Genomic DNA, 15620 nt, shown 5'->3' with positions numbered 1-15620 from the left:
TAAGTTGCTAAAACCTTCAGGCCTTTCTTACAATTTTTAGATGTAGGATAGTAGAAAAGTATATATATTTGTGGCTCCATATTATTCTTTAAAATTCATCACTGCAGCTCTGAATCATTTTTAAAAATGTCTGCACTTAATGTAGGTCCTACATATAAGAAGTCATATTGAACGTGCACCGTTCTGTTTATATGTTTGATCTAAATAAGGAGTGGCAATTGGTTGTTAGGTTGGTTTAAAAAGAAATGTTTCAAAGGCATTGGGAGACTCTTGTGACTATATTAACTGGGGAGAGCCCAGCTTAGTGTGACTGGCTTCTGCTCAGGGGTGCATATCTGGGTTGAGATCTGATGCTGGAGAGGGACCAGGACTGGAATAGTGGGGGATGTTGCAGCTCAAGATTTAGGGGCACCTGCAGAACTGTGTGGGAGGGACCCAGGACTGAAATAGCAAAGGGTGCTTCTGCTGAAACAAAAAGACACGTCATTGTTTTCAAGTCTGGTGCAGCTTGCACAGCAACTAGAACCTAGGAACTTGACTCTTGCCCCCTCCCTCCCATGAGGGTCTGTGGGTGACTAGTCTGAAACCATTCCAGCCCAGCATCCCCTGTTGGTGAGCCCAGGAGTCAGCAAAAATCAACACCGGGTTTTGCACCCCACAGAGTTTCCCCCAATGCATTGTCCATGGGTTTTTAATCTGAGCGAACAGGGGCTACCTATTGTGCTTTAAGAGGTAGGAGGGTTATTCTTCACTACCAGTGTCTACGTGTGATTCTGATGCCATCATCACTGGGGTCATGTATTGTGAATTCTCTCCCCTAACAAACCACTACACTGCTTCCTATGTCTCTCTGTGGTTAGGGAGGTTGGACTGATTACTGTAGGAGACAACCCTGCATGACCTACGAGGATGGACAAAGTGGAGCCCACAGGGCCTCTTTGTCTCTGATTTCAGAGGATCTTTCGCAAAATGTTTAGCAAAATGAAATTTCTTTGTCTTTTTGTTGCAGTTCCTGATGATCTCCTGTTGGCGTAAGTACTTTCTGCTCTGCTCCTCATCCCTTCCTAGAAGGCACTCTCAAGTACTTTATAGTTTGCTTTTTTCCCTCTGCTGCCTTATGTCTTTTTCTGTTTGACCAGCAGGCGTTTCTCATGAAATGTAGCTAAATTTGTAACAGGTGGTGGGATTGGATGTACAAACAGCTTATATGGGGGGTTTCCTCGTGGATCCTTGGGTTCCCCAATGTCTCCCAGCCATAGTCTGAGCTGTGTTGTAAAGCATTCTAAGCAAGGATGGATTGGACATCCAGGGGCCTGGGAGGTCTCTCCAGAGTCTTAAGGCCAGATTCAGACCAGGTGTAAGGAGATTTGACTCCAGTGAAACCAAAACTTTATTTCCAAACCGCCCTTCCAGAACTTCACATCTCCTGATGCCTTTATGCCGTTGTGAGCACAGCAGCATCTTCGAGTTGCCCTTTGTGTCTGAGCCAGAGGGACAGGTGGTTGTAAAAGAGGGAAAGAGAAAGGAACCTATAAATGTATCCACACAAAATAACTGGCACCTTGAAGGTCATGCTGAGAATCTCATTACTGCCAAGATGCCTGTGGAAATGGAAGGCCAGGGCTGGCTTTCAATACCATCCCTGTGAGCTGAGCCTGGGAATGTGTCAGCCATAACCCAGCAATGCCCACAGCCGAGGGACTGAGTGGCACACAGCCCCCACCCCTCATTGATCCATGGCAGTGCTGGTACAGAAGCAACATATGCAGGAGAAGACACTTTTACGGTCACACTGTGATGCTGCATTCTGACTTGATTGTGGTTTCAGACAGGCAGGGGTTGATCAGAATCTTTCAGGCCTCTTTGGCCTTGAAAATGAAGTTTGCAGTGTACCACTGGTAGGTGGAATGGGGTGAAATGTTTTTAACAAATAGTAAATTTGGTGAAAATGCATTTTGGGGGGGGGCATCAAAACTATTCGCAAGTTGGCATTGACTTTTGTGAATAGTCTCAGGTGAAAAACTATGGAGAAAATTCAAAAAAGTCGAAATAGTCTGTTTTGGCCATTTCGAAATAAAGCATTTTGACTTTTCATTTTGAAGGGGCATTTCGTTCAGAAATTTAGCTAATTAAAAAGGGGTGAAAAACATTCAAAAATGACACAAAATGAAAAACAAAACAAAAAAAAACTTGAGGCTAAATGAAACATTTTGTTCAACCTAAAATAAAGTTTTTGGCACTTTTGTTTCAGCAAGAAAAAACAACAAAAATCCGTTTTGGCTTGAACTGAACCAAATTTGGGGGGGGCTTGACCCCCAAACTTAAAAATCAATTGTTCGCTCAGCTCCACTGGTAAGAGTCTCACTGCTTTTCTGTAGGTTGAGAGAATCGTTCGTTTTTACTCCATGGCTCCCTGTCCTCAATGGACCATAACTCTACTTGGAAGGGTTAGATGTTAACTGATAGATGTCAGAACTGTTGATTTCTTTCTCAATCTAAAAGTGAAGAGGAGGGAAAAGAATCTCCTTGTAAACTGAGTAAATTTAGTGGAATCCCATTGATAACTTAATGGGAATCCCATTGATAACTTAGTGGAATCCCATTGATAACTTAATAACTGTTGATTATTAACTATTCGCGCGCCCCCCCCCGCCGCCCCGCTTAGTTGCCACCAATGCCCTCTGGCTCAGGAATATTCTGATTCTATTCCTGAATCTGTTCTGAATCTCGCCTCCTCCAGTCACTGCATTTCAACTTGGCTGCTGATTTATTTCCTGCTAGTACAAAGATGTACATTGATAAAACTATATTTAGGGAAAAATCTCCAAAATCTCTGCAACAGCCATTGAAATTCATTCAAATCAACCCACCCCAACTGTAAATCTAATCATTAAGGAATGTGTCATGCAGGGAATCTTTCCCCACCCTCCCACCCTTTCCTTTGGTAAAATCACTCTCTGTTTGCTTTGAATTTCTGCCTCTCCTCCAAGAGTAGGTCTGGCTGTTCGGCATGTAATCAGTGGGGTTGACCTTGGGCCAGTTGTGCTGCTGAGAACATACAGATCTGTCTCGGATTCTGTGTGTCTTGACGGGGATCAAGCACATTCTTCCCAGAATAAGAGGCTTTTCTGCTTCCTTCTGTTCTTGTTTTTAGCAATCTGTTCCTTCACACATCTCGTTGTTTATTGTTTACCTTTGTGACTGATCCAGACTGCATGGGTTTTTCTCTGTGGATAAAAGGTCTATAAAGCTTATCTTTATTACCTCTGAACTCTTTGGAACACAGTCAAATCTGCAGGATGTACAGATCCAAAATAACTTTTAAGCCTCTGAGCGGTTTGGACAATAGGTTAATGGCTCAGGTATCCATAGCTGGCACACAGTTAATCATATACCTCTACGTGATGTCTAACACATGCAGATAAAAGCCTTTCTGCAGGGGGGCTGAATGTAAACACCTCAGAAGGAATACAGAAACTCTAGTCTCCCAGTGGGGGTCACGAGCATCCACCCTGCTGACGAATGTGCACCATCACAATGGAATAGTATCTCTAGTCATCTCCAGTCCTTGGAATGTGAGCAGGAAGCACCTAGATAGGGGACTAATCACGTGCTAGACTGTGCATGGGCACAGCCATGTGCAGGGGAGAGGGTGAAGTATTTCTCCCTGGCCCTCAGCTTCGTACTTTCCCAGCTTGCTTTGGGGCAAAGCGGAGCACTGACTTACACCTCAATTATGAGACTCAGCCTATAAACTCAGCCATTGTAAGCTAATCCGATCTCATGCTTCAGGGCATGAGCTAATTTCTCCTGGGGTCAGGAAGGCGTCCCCTCGCCCCATCCTCTATTGCACAACAGGCTACTTCATTTCCTCCTTAGTGTGAGGCATCAGGTGTTGGTCACAGCTGGAGCAGGATTCCAGACTGACTGGACCAATGTTTCCACCTGGGACAGTGACCCCTGTGCATACTTACGCTGCTCTATGTGCCAGAAACACCAGTTCCTTTTCCCCATGCCCACACGCTTGGTTTTTCTAATGCTGCTCCTGTTTGCATCCTCACTGATAACCGTTCTGACAACACGGTGGCTCTCTGCTGTCTGTCAGAGTGGAGTGCAGCTGGTGGGTATGTAGCTCTTCCTCTTGCCAACTTCGGCTGCTAGGGGAGCTGGAGCCTGGCTCCTTTTCCAGGGCCCTACATTAGGTTTTTCTTACCACCTGTCCCGCTGCAGGTGCCAGTAATGCAACTCCCCCGCTGGGAGGTCTTATGTAGACAGGGCAGTTGCTGGTGTTTTTTACCACGGTGTTATCTAGACCCGCTCGAAGCAGGGATAGGTGTCACAGTGGTTTAAATGCTAGTGCCTTGGCTGCACTGTGGCTTCCACTCTTGCAACTGCCAAAGGCTGCCCTGATGATAGCAATGCTGAGAGCCTCCTGTAGACACGCTGTGGATAAAGGAAGCCTGTGTCCCCTTCCCTCATGCCCCACTTGTGATAATCAGTGGTCCTTAAAAGGACACTACCAAGTTAAAAATCCCCCGTTAAAGCCAGACCCTTACCTGTGTGGCTGATAGTGCCTTGTGTCCACAGAGTTCAATGATCAGGCCTGAAATCGATGCTCCTTTTTCACCTGAGTTGGAGACGGCGACCATTTCACTCTCCGGGCCTCTTGCACTTGGCCAGTGCTGCTGGGTTGTGGGTCACAACACTGGAGAAGGGACTTGGCCTCCCCAGATAGAACCTTTTATTTGTCAGCGTTAAAGAAAAAAACTTAAAAAATAATTTATTTCAAATTAAATCTTACTCGGGGGGGGGGGTTTGAAAAATCTTGGGGGATTGTTTGTGATTGGGATGGAAACTGGGGCAGTTCTCTCTCATGTTCTTATCTTCCACCATAGACATGAGAATATGAAAACCTTACGGATCCCCTTCAGAGGCAGCCCCACATGCCAGCAGCTGTCTCCAGTGTCTAGGTTGTCTCCTGGAGTTGGGGCTGGGATTGGCTGTCCCGTTGGAGAACCTGAAGAAAGGAGAGAGAATGACCAATGTGCTTTACTGCTCCTAATCAGGTTTTATATGGGGGCGTTGAGCACGGCAGACTAATGCAGTGCTGGGATTTTTGCAGAACACCTTTAGAGATGCCCTGGGGATCCCTGGCCACACGCGTCGTGGGCTCTGTTTGGCTCAATGGCCTTTAAGAGATAAATCTTGCTCCCATCAGAGCCAGTGACAAGACTCCGATTGATTTCAAGAGGAGCTGGAGCAGTCCAGACCTTTGCAACACAGTCTAACCCAGGGACTTCTTCTCTTCTAGGCTGAAATTTGTATTTGGCTCATCTGCTGTGGCGGCCTTGGATTTGGTTGATCAACACTCCGTCACGCGAATCGTGTCTTCTAGTGGAAGGGCCGTGTATCAGGTACAGACCAGGCTTTCTCCTGGCTCACTCTCAAGTTGTCTAGTCCCTTTCGGTTGCTGGCTGCCCATGTGGCCCTGTGCCTCATAGAATAAGGAAATGCACTGACTGTTTCAGAACCTCCTTAGGTGGAGAGGGATGTGACATGGAAACATACCGCATCTTAAACGGGACAGAAGAGCCATAGTGCCAAGTGTTAATGTAACCACCGCAGCATAGAATGGTGCCACTTGTTGCATTACGCCTCCCTGAGAAGCATCCAGCTACTCCCAGAGACAAGGCCATTCGTCTGATCTGAGCTAGCAGCTCCCTGTGCTCCTGTGGATACCGGTGTTAGGAGGATGTTTTCTGGGGATCACTGATTTCAGTTTAGAATTTTCATCATATCCCTCAAAGTTCTGTATCACTTCTGTCCCTTGGGGAAAAGCAGGAACTCTCAGACAGGGCCCCGTCTCTGCAGAATAAGCCTTGATCCCATTTTTACCCATCACAATGTGTCTCCCGAGTGTCCTGAACTCTTGGTCTAGCAGGGTGTGCTACCAACAGGGGGGTAACTCTCTGCCCAGCTGGGGGCGATGGACTAGTGACTAGTGATTCTGCTGCATCTGGAAGCTATTTAGGGAACTGGTGTGAATTGAATCAAGGGGCGGAGTCCAGCTCACAATGGTCAAGTCTCTGTATCACAAAAACCACCCTAAAATTGGCATCTTTGGTAGAGAAGCGAAGGTCTGAATGGGCCACAGCGATCCAAGTGCCCTTGTCCCACAGAGTGGGGTCCTCCAGGGCCAGGATTGAGACCTATTAGCAGAAGGGGCTGATGTGTGGAGGCTCCCCACACTGTGTCTGTTGTGGGATAAACAGAGGGCTGCCTTTCCGTCACTGCCAGTTGAACCTTGCACCAGGCTCAATGCACCTCTGAAGAACGACAAACTGTGCCCTGGGTGTTGGAACAGCCCTGAGCGGCATCCTCAGCTGTCCCCCCTACAGCTGCAAACGGCCAGGGCCGGGCTGGGATGTGCCGTTGCCGCAGACCCTTCTGTTTAACTGGGGAGAAGAGGAGGGTGTGGTCCCAGTCGCCCTTCTGCCCTGGATAAGGGTGTGATCGTTGTCACATGTTCAGGGGCTGTGTTGTTTGAGTCACGTGAGGAGCTTTCACTGCTCTTGGGGACTCTGGAGAGTGAGTGGGACCCACCCATAAGACCTGATTCATAAACCCATGGGCCTAGGAACACGGCCTCTGGGTTGAGTTGAGGGGTTGCGGTTGCTTGTTGGTGTTTCACAAGGACTAATTGCTGCTTCCAGTGCTCTGAGGCCGCTGCTGTCTCTGGGCTCCAGTGATTCTTTGGGAAGACGCCTCCTTTATTAATTGGAGGCCTTGAGGCTTTTCCTTCCTTGTTGCTGCTCTTGTTAAATGCCCAGCCTGGGAGCGCCCAGGCTCTGTGCAGTGTGTTTTTAGGGCTAAGATGGAGCATTGCATGCTGGGATGTGAAGTCTTAACCAGATGCACCTACATATTAAGGCTGAGGGGAGCAGCAATTTGCACCATTTTATCCCAGCTCCGTGCAACCTTTGGGCCCTTCGCTGGGCCCAAGTTTGGACTCCTCTCCTTTAAGTGGCTGCAGTCAGCCTTTGAAGTGAACCCCCATTAAGCAGAGACAGTGCCGTGGGGAGGCCTTAGTGCTTCTCGTTGTCCATGCAGGCTCAGTGCATCCTCAGCTCACCTTGCAGCAGCTCCTCGCGGCCAGCAGGGCTGGACACTTCGCGTGCTGTACCTCTCCGAGCCCCTGGGTTTACATTCCTTCTCGGGAAGCCCTTGGAGGAAAGTGACGGAGACAAGCTGGGCTTGGTCCCAGTTTCTGCTTAGAGGTAGCTGGACAGCGCAGTGAGCATGCGTGCTCTGTATGTGGTGTTAATGCCTTGTGTGTGGCGTGGCCAGCTGTCTGACTGCTGTCCTCCCGTCTCCTGGCAGCGATGGAGAGCTCTTCCACCACCTTGGCCAACAGCGCTGCCACTGTGAGGAACAGCTGCATTGGAGGAGATCCTTCTCCCTCCACCCGAGCAGCTCTGCTCACTGGCTCGGTGACCTGGGGCGTTTCTTTGTGCTATGGCCAGTGCTGAAGGCCCAGCGGAGAGCAGGGTCCCACTGTGCCGGGCAGTGCACAATGAGAGTGAGAGTCCCTGCCCCAAAGAGCTCCCAGCCTTGATCGTCAATTACGGGGTCCTACAAAGGGGCAGCTTCACCCTTCTGGGTGCTTTGGCCAGGCAAACACCCCAGCCGCCTACCTAGCTAGTGCACATGCCCTCTCATGTGTTTGCCCCTCTGAGGGCCAGATCCTACTCCCATTGAGTGGAGTAAAACCCCACTGACTTCAGGGCAAGATGGACCAGGCTCTTTGCTATGTGATTGCCTTTGACAATCACCAGTGGGAACAAACAATAGTTACAATTTTCCTTTATGGATTATCATTTGCTAACGTAGCCCAATTAATGGATTAATTTCCACTCACAAGAAGAGACTTCAGAGCTGCTCTCCTCCCCGCTTCAGGAAGCAGAATCGGAGGCTGGTTCCTATAGGGGAAAGGAGCAGCAAGTCTTGGCCCGCGAGCAGAGGGTTAGCACACAAGCCAAGTGGCCAAGCCACAGGCGCTAGTAAGTAAAAAGCCTCGCCCCTGCACCACGGGGCTCTCAGCAGCAGTCTGGTCTTTCCAGCGGCATCAGAGAGGAGGATGGGAGTGGTTTCGCAAAGAGGAGTGAGGACATCTTCCCAGCTGATAAATAGCCTGGAGGCCGGGCATGCATTTCTCAGCTGGTTTCCTTTTCTGAGGCACGGGATTGTTGCTGCTGTAATGTCTTTGCTGTGGAGAGCTGTTCTTTTTGAGGGCTTGAAGCCCCATTGCAGCGCTCCTCCTCCTTGCAGCTGTAGCTGCCTTTTCTGAGGTGCTGAGGCAAGGCGCAGAGCCCCCCAAGGACTGTGACTGGAACCGAGACGGGAATGCCATCAGGGGCTTTGTCAAAGCCATGGCACTGAGGTGGCATGCTGACCGCGGAGTAGCTCATTCTCTCACAGCTCATTACCCTCTCTTGGGCTGGATCCATTGACGGCTCAGTGCTGATGTAACCAACTGAGGAGACCCGTGTCAGTGGGCCAGACTTCCGTGCGGCACACCCGTGATGTGAGTGTTTACTCCCAGCAGAGGAGAGGATCTGCTGGGAGCAGGGGAAAGTCCTCAGCGGGGCTAGATAATACATAGATCCACCTATCAGACAAACAAGTCTTGGACTTGCCCTCAGGAATGGTGCCCCTGCAGCCCAGGGCTCGGACATGGATGGGAAGGGATGTCAGTGCTAATGGACTGTACCAGCCCCCAGTGCTGCCTATGATCCGTCATCCTGGGTACTGCTTCAGAAACAGCCTCCTCCTGGACACACACCTGATACTGCTCCCTGCAGCGTAGGTCACTTTCCCTTCCAGCTGCCGAGATGGGGCAGAAACTGGCCTCAGCTTAATATCCCCATTCAAATGAAAGCAGCCCTTTGCCCCTCCTGCTCAGTACGGCAGTGCAGGGATCGCAGCGGCTAGCAGCTCCAGGCCTGATGTTACAACTCTAGCCATCATCTGAAGGGCTCTCCTAGTGCTCATCTGAACTGCAGCCTGTGGGCTAAACCCAGCTCCCTGGAGGTCCGGAGTGGGGATGTCTCAAACCCGCTGGTGGCCTAAACAAGCAGTTTCTCATAATTGGTCAGCGGAGACACGAGCACCAGCCAGCGCCAGAGCTGCAAGCCTTTATTTGGGGGTTTTAAAATATATGCAAATATAGATGCAACCTTTGGGATCCTGGCAATTGCCAACACGGCCCTTGATGTTGCACAGTCTGGGCACTGGTTAGCCACACCTAGCGTGACCAGCGACGGGTACTCGGCAGGCCATGGAAGTGAAGCCAGCCAGCGGGAATGGGGTGACATGGCAACAGGTCAAGCTCAGACTGGGCCTGTTCCATCCCTCCTGCCTAACTTCCCCTTTCTGCCTTCAGCTGTTGGCCTGATCTGTTTCTTTAGTGTTGATCGTTCACATCCTGTATCTTTATTAGATTATTTGTTTAAATATATTTTCATTTTAATTTCCTAGAACTCTGTGGCAGCCTGCCACGCTCTCTGTAAACAGATTAAAATGCTCATGTGGAAATGTCTGCTCAGCTCCTGGGCTTAGCCATATGGTGCTGGTTAATCAGACGCTGGTTGCAGGGAGAGCTGCCAGATGATAGTGGAACCCGGCACTTGCTGGAATGGAACAACTACTCACCTGACTTTTCCCCAAATGTCTGTGCAGCCAGTTTCCCAGCGCCGCACTATCCCTGCCTCCTGTGCTGGTTTCCCCTGGATCTCGTCTTATCCATGCCACAGACAGACACAGTAAGAGAGGAAGGTTTGGACTTTTAAAAACTAGCACCCATCTGCCTTGGTTCTTTGTGCTCAGGAGCCTTTTCCACCTTGGGACCCACAGCAGAGCCTGGCTGCATGTCTGGGGACTTCCACCTCTTCGCGCCCACCGGCCTTGCAAGCACGGTATGTGCTCCTGTCTCTGAGGTCAGGATCCAGCTCCCAGCCTTATTCACGCCATTGGCTCGATGTACGTCACAGGAACACCAGAGTGGTTTCCTTCCGGAAGCTGCGTTTTGGTTGGTTTTGATCCTCCTGAGTTCTTGCAGGAGGGGATGGACAAGCCCCCTGGGAGTTTGCAAAGCAGCCCTTGTTTCCCCAAGACCGGAGAGGACGATGGGAGGAGACAGCACAGCGCCTCAGGCAGAGGGGAGCAGGGCACCCTCTCGTTCTGTCCGCTGCATTTCAGTGCTGCGTGGCCCGTGGATTTGAGATTCCACCTGAATCAGAGTGACGTGAAAGGCCTGTTCTTTCTGGGAGGGACAGCCAGCACCACGGGGGAAATGTTCAACCAGGGCAACGCTGGCAGCCTCTGAACTCGGCTGAGGGAAAGTTGCCATCAAAATACTTAATCTTGCAAGCAAACAATCAAACGGGACAGAGAATAACAAACCTACTGCAAGTGAAACAAACACAGAGTGTGGAGTGAAGGGGAGCCCAGGGCAGGCAAGGTGAATAACCAGTTTCTGATCAAAGCCCAGTCTTCTCCATAGTGTAAACACACCCCAGTTACCATTTCTGCTCCCCTCCAGACGCCAGGCCCAGTCCAGCTGGGAAGCAATCCAAAAACCAGATTGGGGAAGGGGGGAGATGAGATGAGTGCTCCTAAGTAAAATATTGAGCCAGCCCCTGGCCCAGTCAGTCGGTCAGCATGTGGCTGGCGGGGAAAATGGAGCTGTGATGCAGAGACGTTCCTAGGAGAGCTGCTTTCAGGACTGGATCTGGAGGGAGGATAGCGTGGGCACTAGGAGGAGGCTAGAAGGAGCGCGGTTTCCTGAAGATGGGTGTCAGTGCACAGAATTCAGACGGTCTCTGCTGCTTTTTCACTGTTAAGCCAGGGGGTGCCAAAGTCGTCTGCTCTGTGGGACTAGAGCAAAGAGTGTTTGTGGAGTCGTTGGATCCAGTCAGGGCCCCTTCCTTAGGGCTCGTCTACACAGCAAAGCTTTCCAAGTTGCACTGATATAAACCCCATGTGGACACACTTAGTCCAGGACAAGAGTGGGGCTTTTTTGGTTTAGCTTAAATCCCTCCAAAGCAACATAAGCCAGTGCTGGAAAAGGCCCGTGCTGGAAGAGGAGCATTCCCATGGGGATTACACTGACATAACTCTAGCCTTTCACATGCACCCTGCAGCACGGATCACTCTAACCCTCGTACGGGTAGACAAGGCCTTCAACATCAGTGGAGTTGTGCTGGGGATCAGGCCCGAGTCCAATAACTGCGGGTTTAAAGGAGATTGGGATAGAGGCAGGTGTGATTGGTTTTGATTTCTGTGAAGCATGGACTACAATAATAGTCTAGTCTGCCCACCCATGAGGTCGGTAAGAGATTCGCACCCACCCAGGCCCTCTAAATAACCTTGTGCAGTTGGCTCTGGGTAAATCTAAGGGCGGGGATTCCCCAGGGAAAGCTTGGCCAGAGACAGGCTACCAGAGGGGGCCAACTATTGAACTTCCCTGGCATTAAGGCCAGGCCAAGTCCCCTGCCCATGTCTGCAGGGCTGACAAATGCCGCTTGGGCATCCTGTGAGCTGCACACGCAGGCTGGACTGGAGTCAGATCTCGGAAACCGGGGCACTGCTGTTGTAGCCAGATTTCTCTCCCCGCCCTGTGCAGCACCTGAGGAGAGGAGCAGGAGGCTCAGGGGAGAGCACCGGGTGGGATTAACTCCTACAAGCCGTTTTCCTGCCTGCCAGAAGTTACAAGTAGGAGGTTCTGGGATGGCTTTTTCAGGCCATTCACATCAGTCCCAGCAGCGGCCAAGAGCGCATCTTGCCTGTCTGCTTCCCTGAACTGAAAACATGCCCCTCCTCTGCCGAGTGGGGCGTAATCCCCACTAGTGGTGTCTCCCCCACCCCAGTGAAGGGGCGGCACCTGGGAAAGGGATGCAGAGACTTTCCCCTGAAATGGTCCCAGCACAGAGATGGAACAGCGAGGCCCCTTCTCTAGAGACCTGAACTTTGTTTATTCAAGAAAATTGAAATCCAACAACTGCAGCTGCTTGTTGCAGCCAAACGGCCAGACCCCCTTATGGCTTCCAGCCATTGCAGCTGGCTAGGAGAAGAGTCCCCAGCAAGGGCTGCCTTCTGGTTTATTTCCCACCCTGTCCTTTGGGGCCCGGGGCTCACAAACTCCCTTTGTCCGGCATAAGATGCAAGAGGTTTGTCCGCCCCTTCTAGCCACTGAGAACTTGCGGGATGGTCTGAAGATCTGGGGTGACTGTGAGGAGTTTTACACTCCTCTCCATCCACTGATTGGAGCCTCGCTCCAGTTTGGTGTGTGAGGGACCATGTGCTCAGCAGCAGCAGAGTTCTCTTAAACAGTCACATCCCTGGACAGTAGAATCTCAGCTGGGGCAGAGGCGTGCTGTGGGCCCATTCCTGCCCAGTTTGCAGCCCTCGTCCCCAGTGCACAGGTTGTAAGTCGGGGGCGTTTGTGGATAAGTAGGCAGGGTATTATGACAAATCTTTGCTTTGGGGCATGCTTGGAAGTTAGTTGGGGCAGTGGGGATGGAGCACAGCCAGCCCCTTGTCTCTGGCCTTTGTCAGACAGAGTTTTCAAGACCATCAGGGGCCAGGTTGGCTCACTTCTCCTGGCTCCTTTGCCCCCTGAACTATCAAATGCCTCACCGTGCTGTTATCCATTAGGCAGGCGGGCTTGACACTGGCCTCTCTTCCCTTAAAACAGTCCCGCTCTGGGTTCAACTCCCCCAGCGGGAGACGACGTGTGCACGTCACCCTAATGCGGGAGCTGTGTCTGCCCCAGTGGCACCCTGTGGTAGCACTGAAGGAGCTGAACCAGCGGCCCCTGCGTAGCACAGGCCAGGGCGTGGCCGGGGGAGCCTGTCTCCTGCAGTTGCGAGAGGCGAGGTTCCAGACAGAAAGCGCAAGCACGAGGTGCCGGATTTCAGGTGGCCCCTTTCAGGATGTGCCACTCCAAGCTCCCCATCCCCATGCAGTTTGTCTGGCAGCTGGGGGAATAAGGTAAAAGTGGTGAGTGACAGGGAGTCAGGAGCGAAATGGCAGGCAGAGCCCCCCATTTCTGAGGCCCACTCTGTGACTCTGTCTATTCCAGGTCCTCGGGAGTTCAGGCAAACTGTACACCTGTTATGTTTCCTGCCACTTCTGCACTTGCCCTGCATTTGCTTTCTCCGTGCTGCGGAAGAACGACAGCCTGGTGGTAAGCTGCCTGCCTTGAGTGAGAGGGAGTGGGGGAGCGCGGGGGGGCTGTGCCACTGACACACTTCCCTGAGCTGGATTTCATATACCTGGGTTGCGCAAGGGAGGAAACATGCAAGTGTTGAAATGTTGGGGCAATCTGTGGCCACCATGCCCTGATCTGACAGTGGGGAGTCGTGTGTAAGCAGCCGGGCTCATGGGGTAGCGTTGATTTGCAGTGAAGTGTTACTATTTATGACAGTAAAGATCAGTGGCCCCAGGACTCATTCTCAGGCTGCCTTTGTTATAACCGAGTCTTTAATGGATCCCAAAGGGGAGCCTCCTCTGCACTGAACTTACCTACAGGAGAGGGGAACAGTCCATGCGGGGGCTGATGTGGGGATAAGGGTGCAGGGCACAGCAGTGCTTCATAATTCACTTCTCCACAGGGAAGACCCTTCAGTCCTCTGGGTAATATCCTAGAGCAGAAGGCATCTCACATCGGTGAGCTGATACAGTCAGCAGGAGGCCTGTTATCTCCATCTCCTGCCCTCCGAATAGAGGGGCCAGGCCCATGGTCTGTTTATATGGGAACCGTGTGGCTTTGAGTTGAAAAGACTTGGGCAAGGGCCTGCAGGAGCTAAGCAAGGACGGAAAGACCAGGAATGATCCTGGCTATGGCAGGTGTGGGGCAGTCGGGCCAGGCATTAGTGAGCCTGGGTCTTTCCTGGGACACAGTGTGAGTTGGGCCCTGTGGTATCTTCAGCCAGCTGTGTGAGCAGCAGGGGCACACTGCACACAAGACACCCAGGAGACCTGATGCAGGTAGGAGCCCCAGGCTGGCTGTACCAAAACCTTGGGGTGAACATTGCCTTGATTACACAGTTGACTTGGGCCTGGCTACTGCCTGGGGTAGAATTCTTTACACGCTCTCTAGCTTGTGCCCGTGTTCTCTTTGCTGGGATTGGAACATGTTGGGGTCGGGCCCCAGCCTTGCAGCCAGCCTGCCATTCATGCGTCACCTTTATTGCTAATTTGCTCACATCCGTGTCTTGCAGTGTAAGCACATCCTTGCCATGTACCTCAGCCAGGCCACCGGCGCATGCCAAGAGCTATCTGTCTCTGACCAGCAGCTGGCAAGCATCTTACTGGCTGAGGAAGAGGAGGAAGGAAGAAGGACTTTGGACCATGTGCTTACACCCTCTCTCCTGCAACGCCTCCCTGGCTCCTCTGAGGTACATCGACAAGCATTACTAACATCCCTAAGGCGAGCAAGTGTTGATCAAGGCAGTTAGTTTTCCTCCCAAGCTGAATTTAGGCTGGAAATTATTTAGCAGCCCTGCACTGTTGTGTTGTAATAAATGTTACGGAGCCTCATAACATGAGGCTGAGATTTTGTGACTTCCATGCCCTTCATGTCACCTGCTGCTGTGGTTCCTGCGGGCCTCAAGGATTTGGGGGAGAGGGGCTATGAACACAGAAGTGGCAGCTTTTTTGGTGGTTTCTTGGCCCTTCCTCTTACTTCCCTAGTGTAGGGTTGATCTCTTACAGTAGCTTCTTTGCCTCAACACATCTTTTGGGGCTGGCCTTTTACGTGTGTACCAGCCCAGATCCATCCAGGCTCCTAAGGGTAACCCAGCAGGTAGAAAAATGTCACTGCTGTCAAGTTAGGCACAGACCCGGTGGTCGTTCCCAGGGGGATGTAGATGCAGCCCTCGTGGGAGGTTTATTGTATCACATGTTTAAATGTTTGGGGCATAAAATCAGAAAAAGGGCCGCAACTCGCAGAACCAGTCTAATTTTACCAAAATTGGCAGAAAGCTTCTAAATACAATTGATAATGCAAGTGTGTACTCCAAATAGTCCTGTATGGAAAGTGGGAAAATATTTAGCCCCCCCGTGTATATTTTATCCATTTTCCCATACTTTTTTGTCTTCAGTTAAAGCAGAAGTCTATAGTCACGTGACAGTATGAGCTTGTTTGTACCATGTGATACCTCACAATATTTGTAGAATGGACTCATTTGAGAAATGCTTTTGTCTGCTATTTTTGTGAAGTTATGTAGATAATAAGACTCCTACCCCTTAATTATAAAACATATTTTTGATGGTAGCTGCTCAGCTGGTGACATTAAGCCAAACAAGCACATATGATACGCTGTTGGCAGAGACCTCCGAAGAAAGCCAGGGAGCGCCCCCATTTAGCACCAAACTCACCTGATCAAGTCCAGGAGCAAGGTTCCTGCTGTGGATCCCTCAGTGAGAGAGGCACCACGCTCTATAAATGGCAGGGCTCAGCACCCCCACCCCAGTGGCTGGCTCAGGCAGTTGCCTGACTGGCGGGCTGGCTTCTGAAGTCCCATTCTTAGCTGCCCAGCTCTTTCCCGCCTGCACAG

General features: G+C 51.0%; 1 protein-coding gene across 3 annotated transcripts in view; it reads left to right on the top strand.

The window, feature by feature from the left end:
- ZSWIM7 (zinc finger SWIM-type containing 7) overlaps positions 1-15620 on the top strand; it is a 37276-nt gene that overhangs the window by 4318 nt on the left and 17338 nt on the right. For all 3 annotated transcript variants that reach the window (XM_074974895.1, XM_074974894.1, XM_074974897.1), the window contains exons 4-7: positions 1010-1031; positions 5312-5414; positions 13142-13246; positions 14283-14459. In XM_074974895.1, coding sequence (XP_074830996.1) covers positions 1010-1031; positions 5312-5414; positions 13142-13246; positions 14283-14459 — 407 coding nt within the window. The remainder of the gene's footprint in view (positions 1-1009; positions 1032-5311; positions 5415-13141; positions 13247-14282; positions 14460-15620) is intronic.

The sequence above is a fragment of the Natator depressus genome, chromosome 17 (assembly GCF_965152275.1).
Source record: "Natator depressus isolate rNatDep1 chromosome 17, rNatDep2.hap1, whole genome shotgun sequence".
Classification (NCBI taxonomy): domain Eukaryota; kingdom Metazoa; phylum Chordata; order Testudines; family Cheloniidae; genus Natator; species Natator depressus.
The sequence above is the reverse complement of the archived record's forward strand: the minus strand, read 5'-3'. Positions and strand labels throughout refer to the sequence as shown.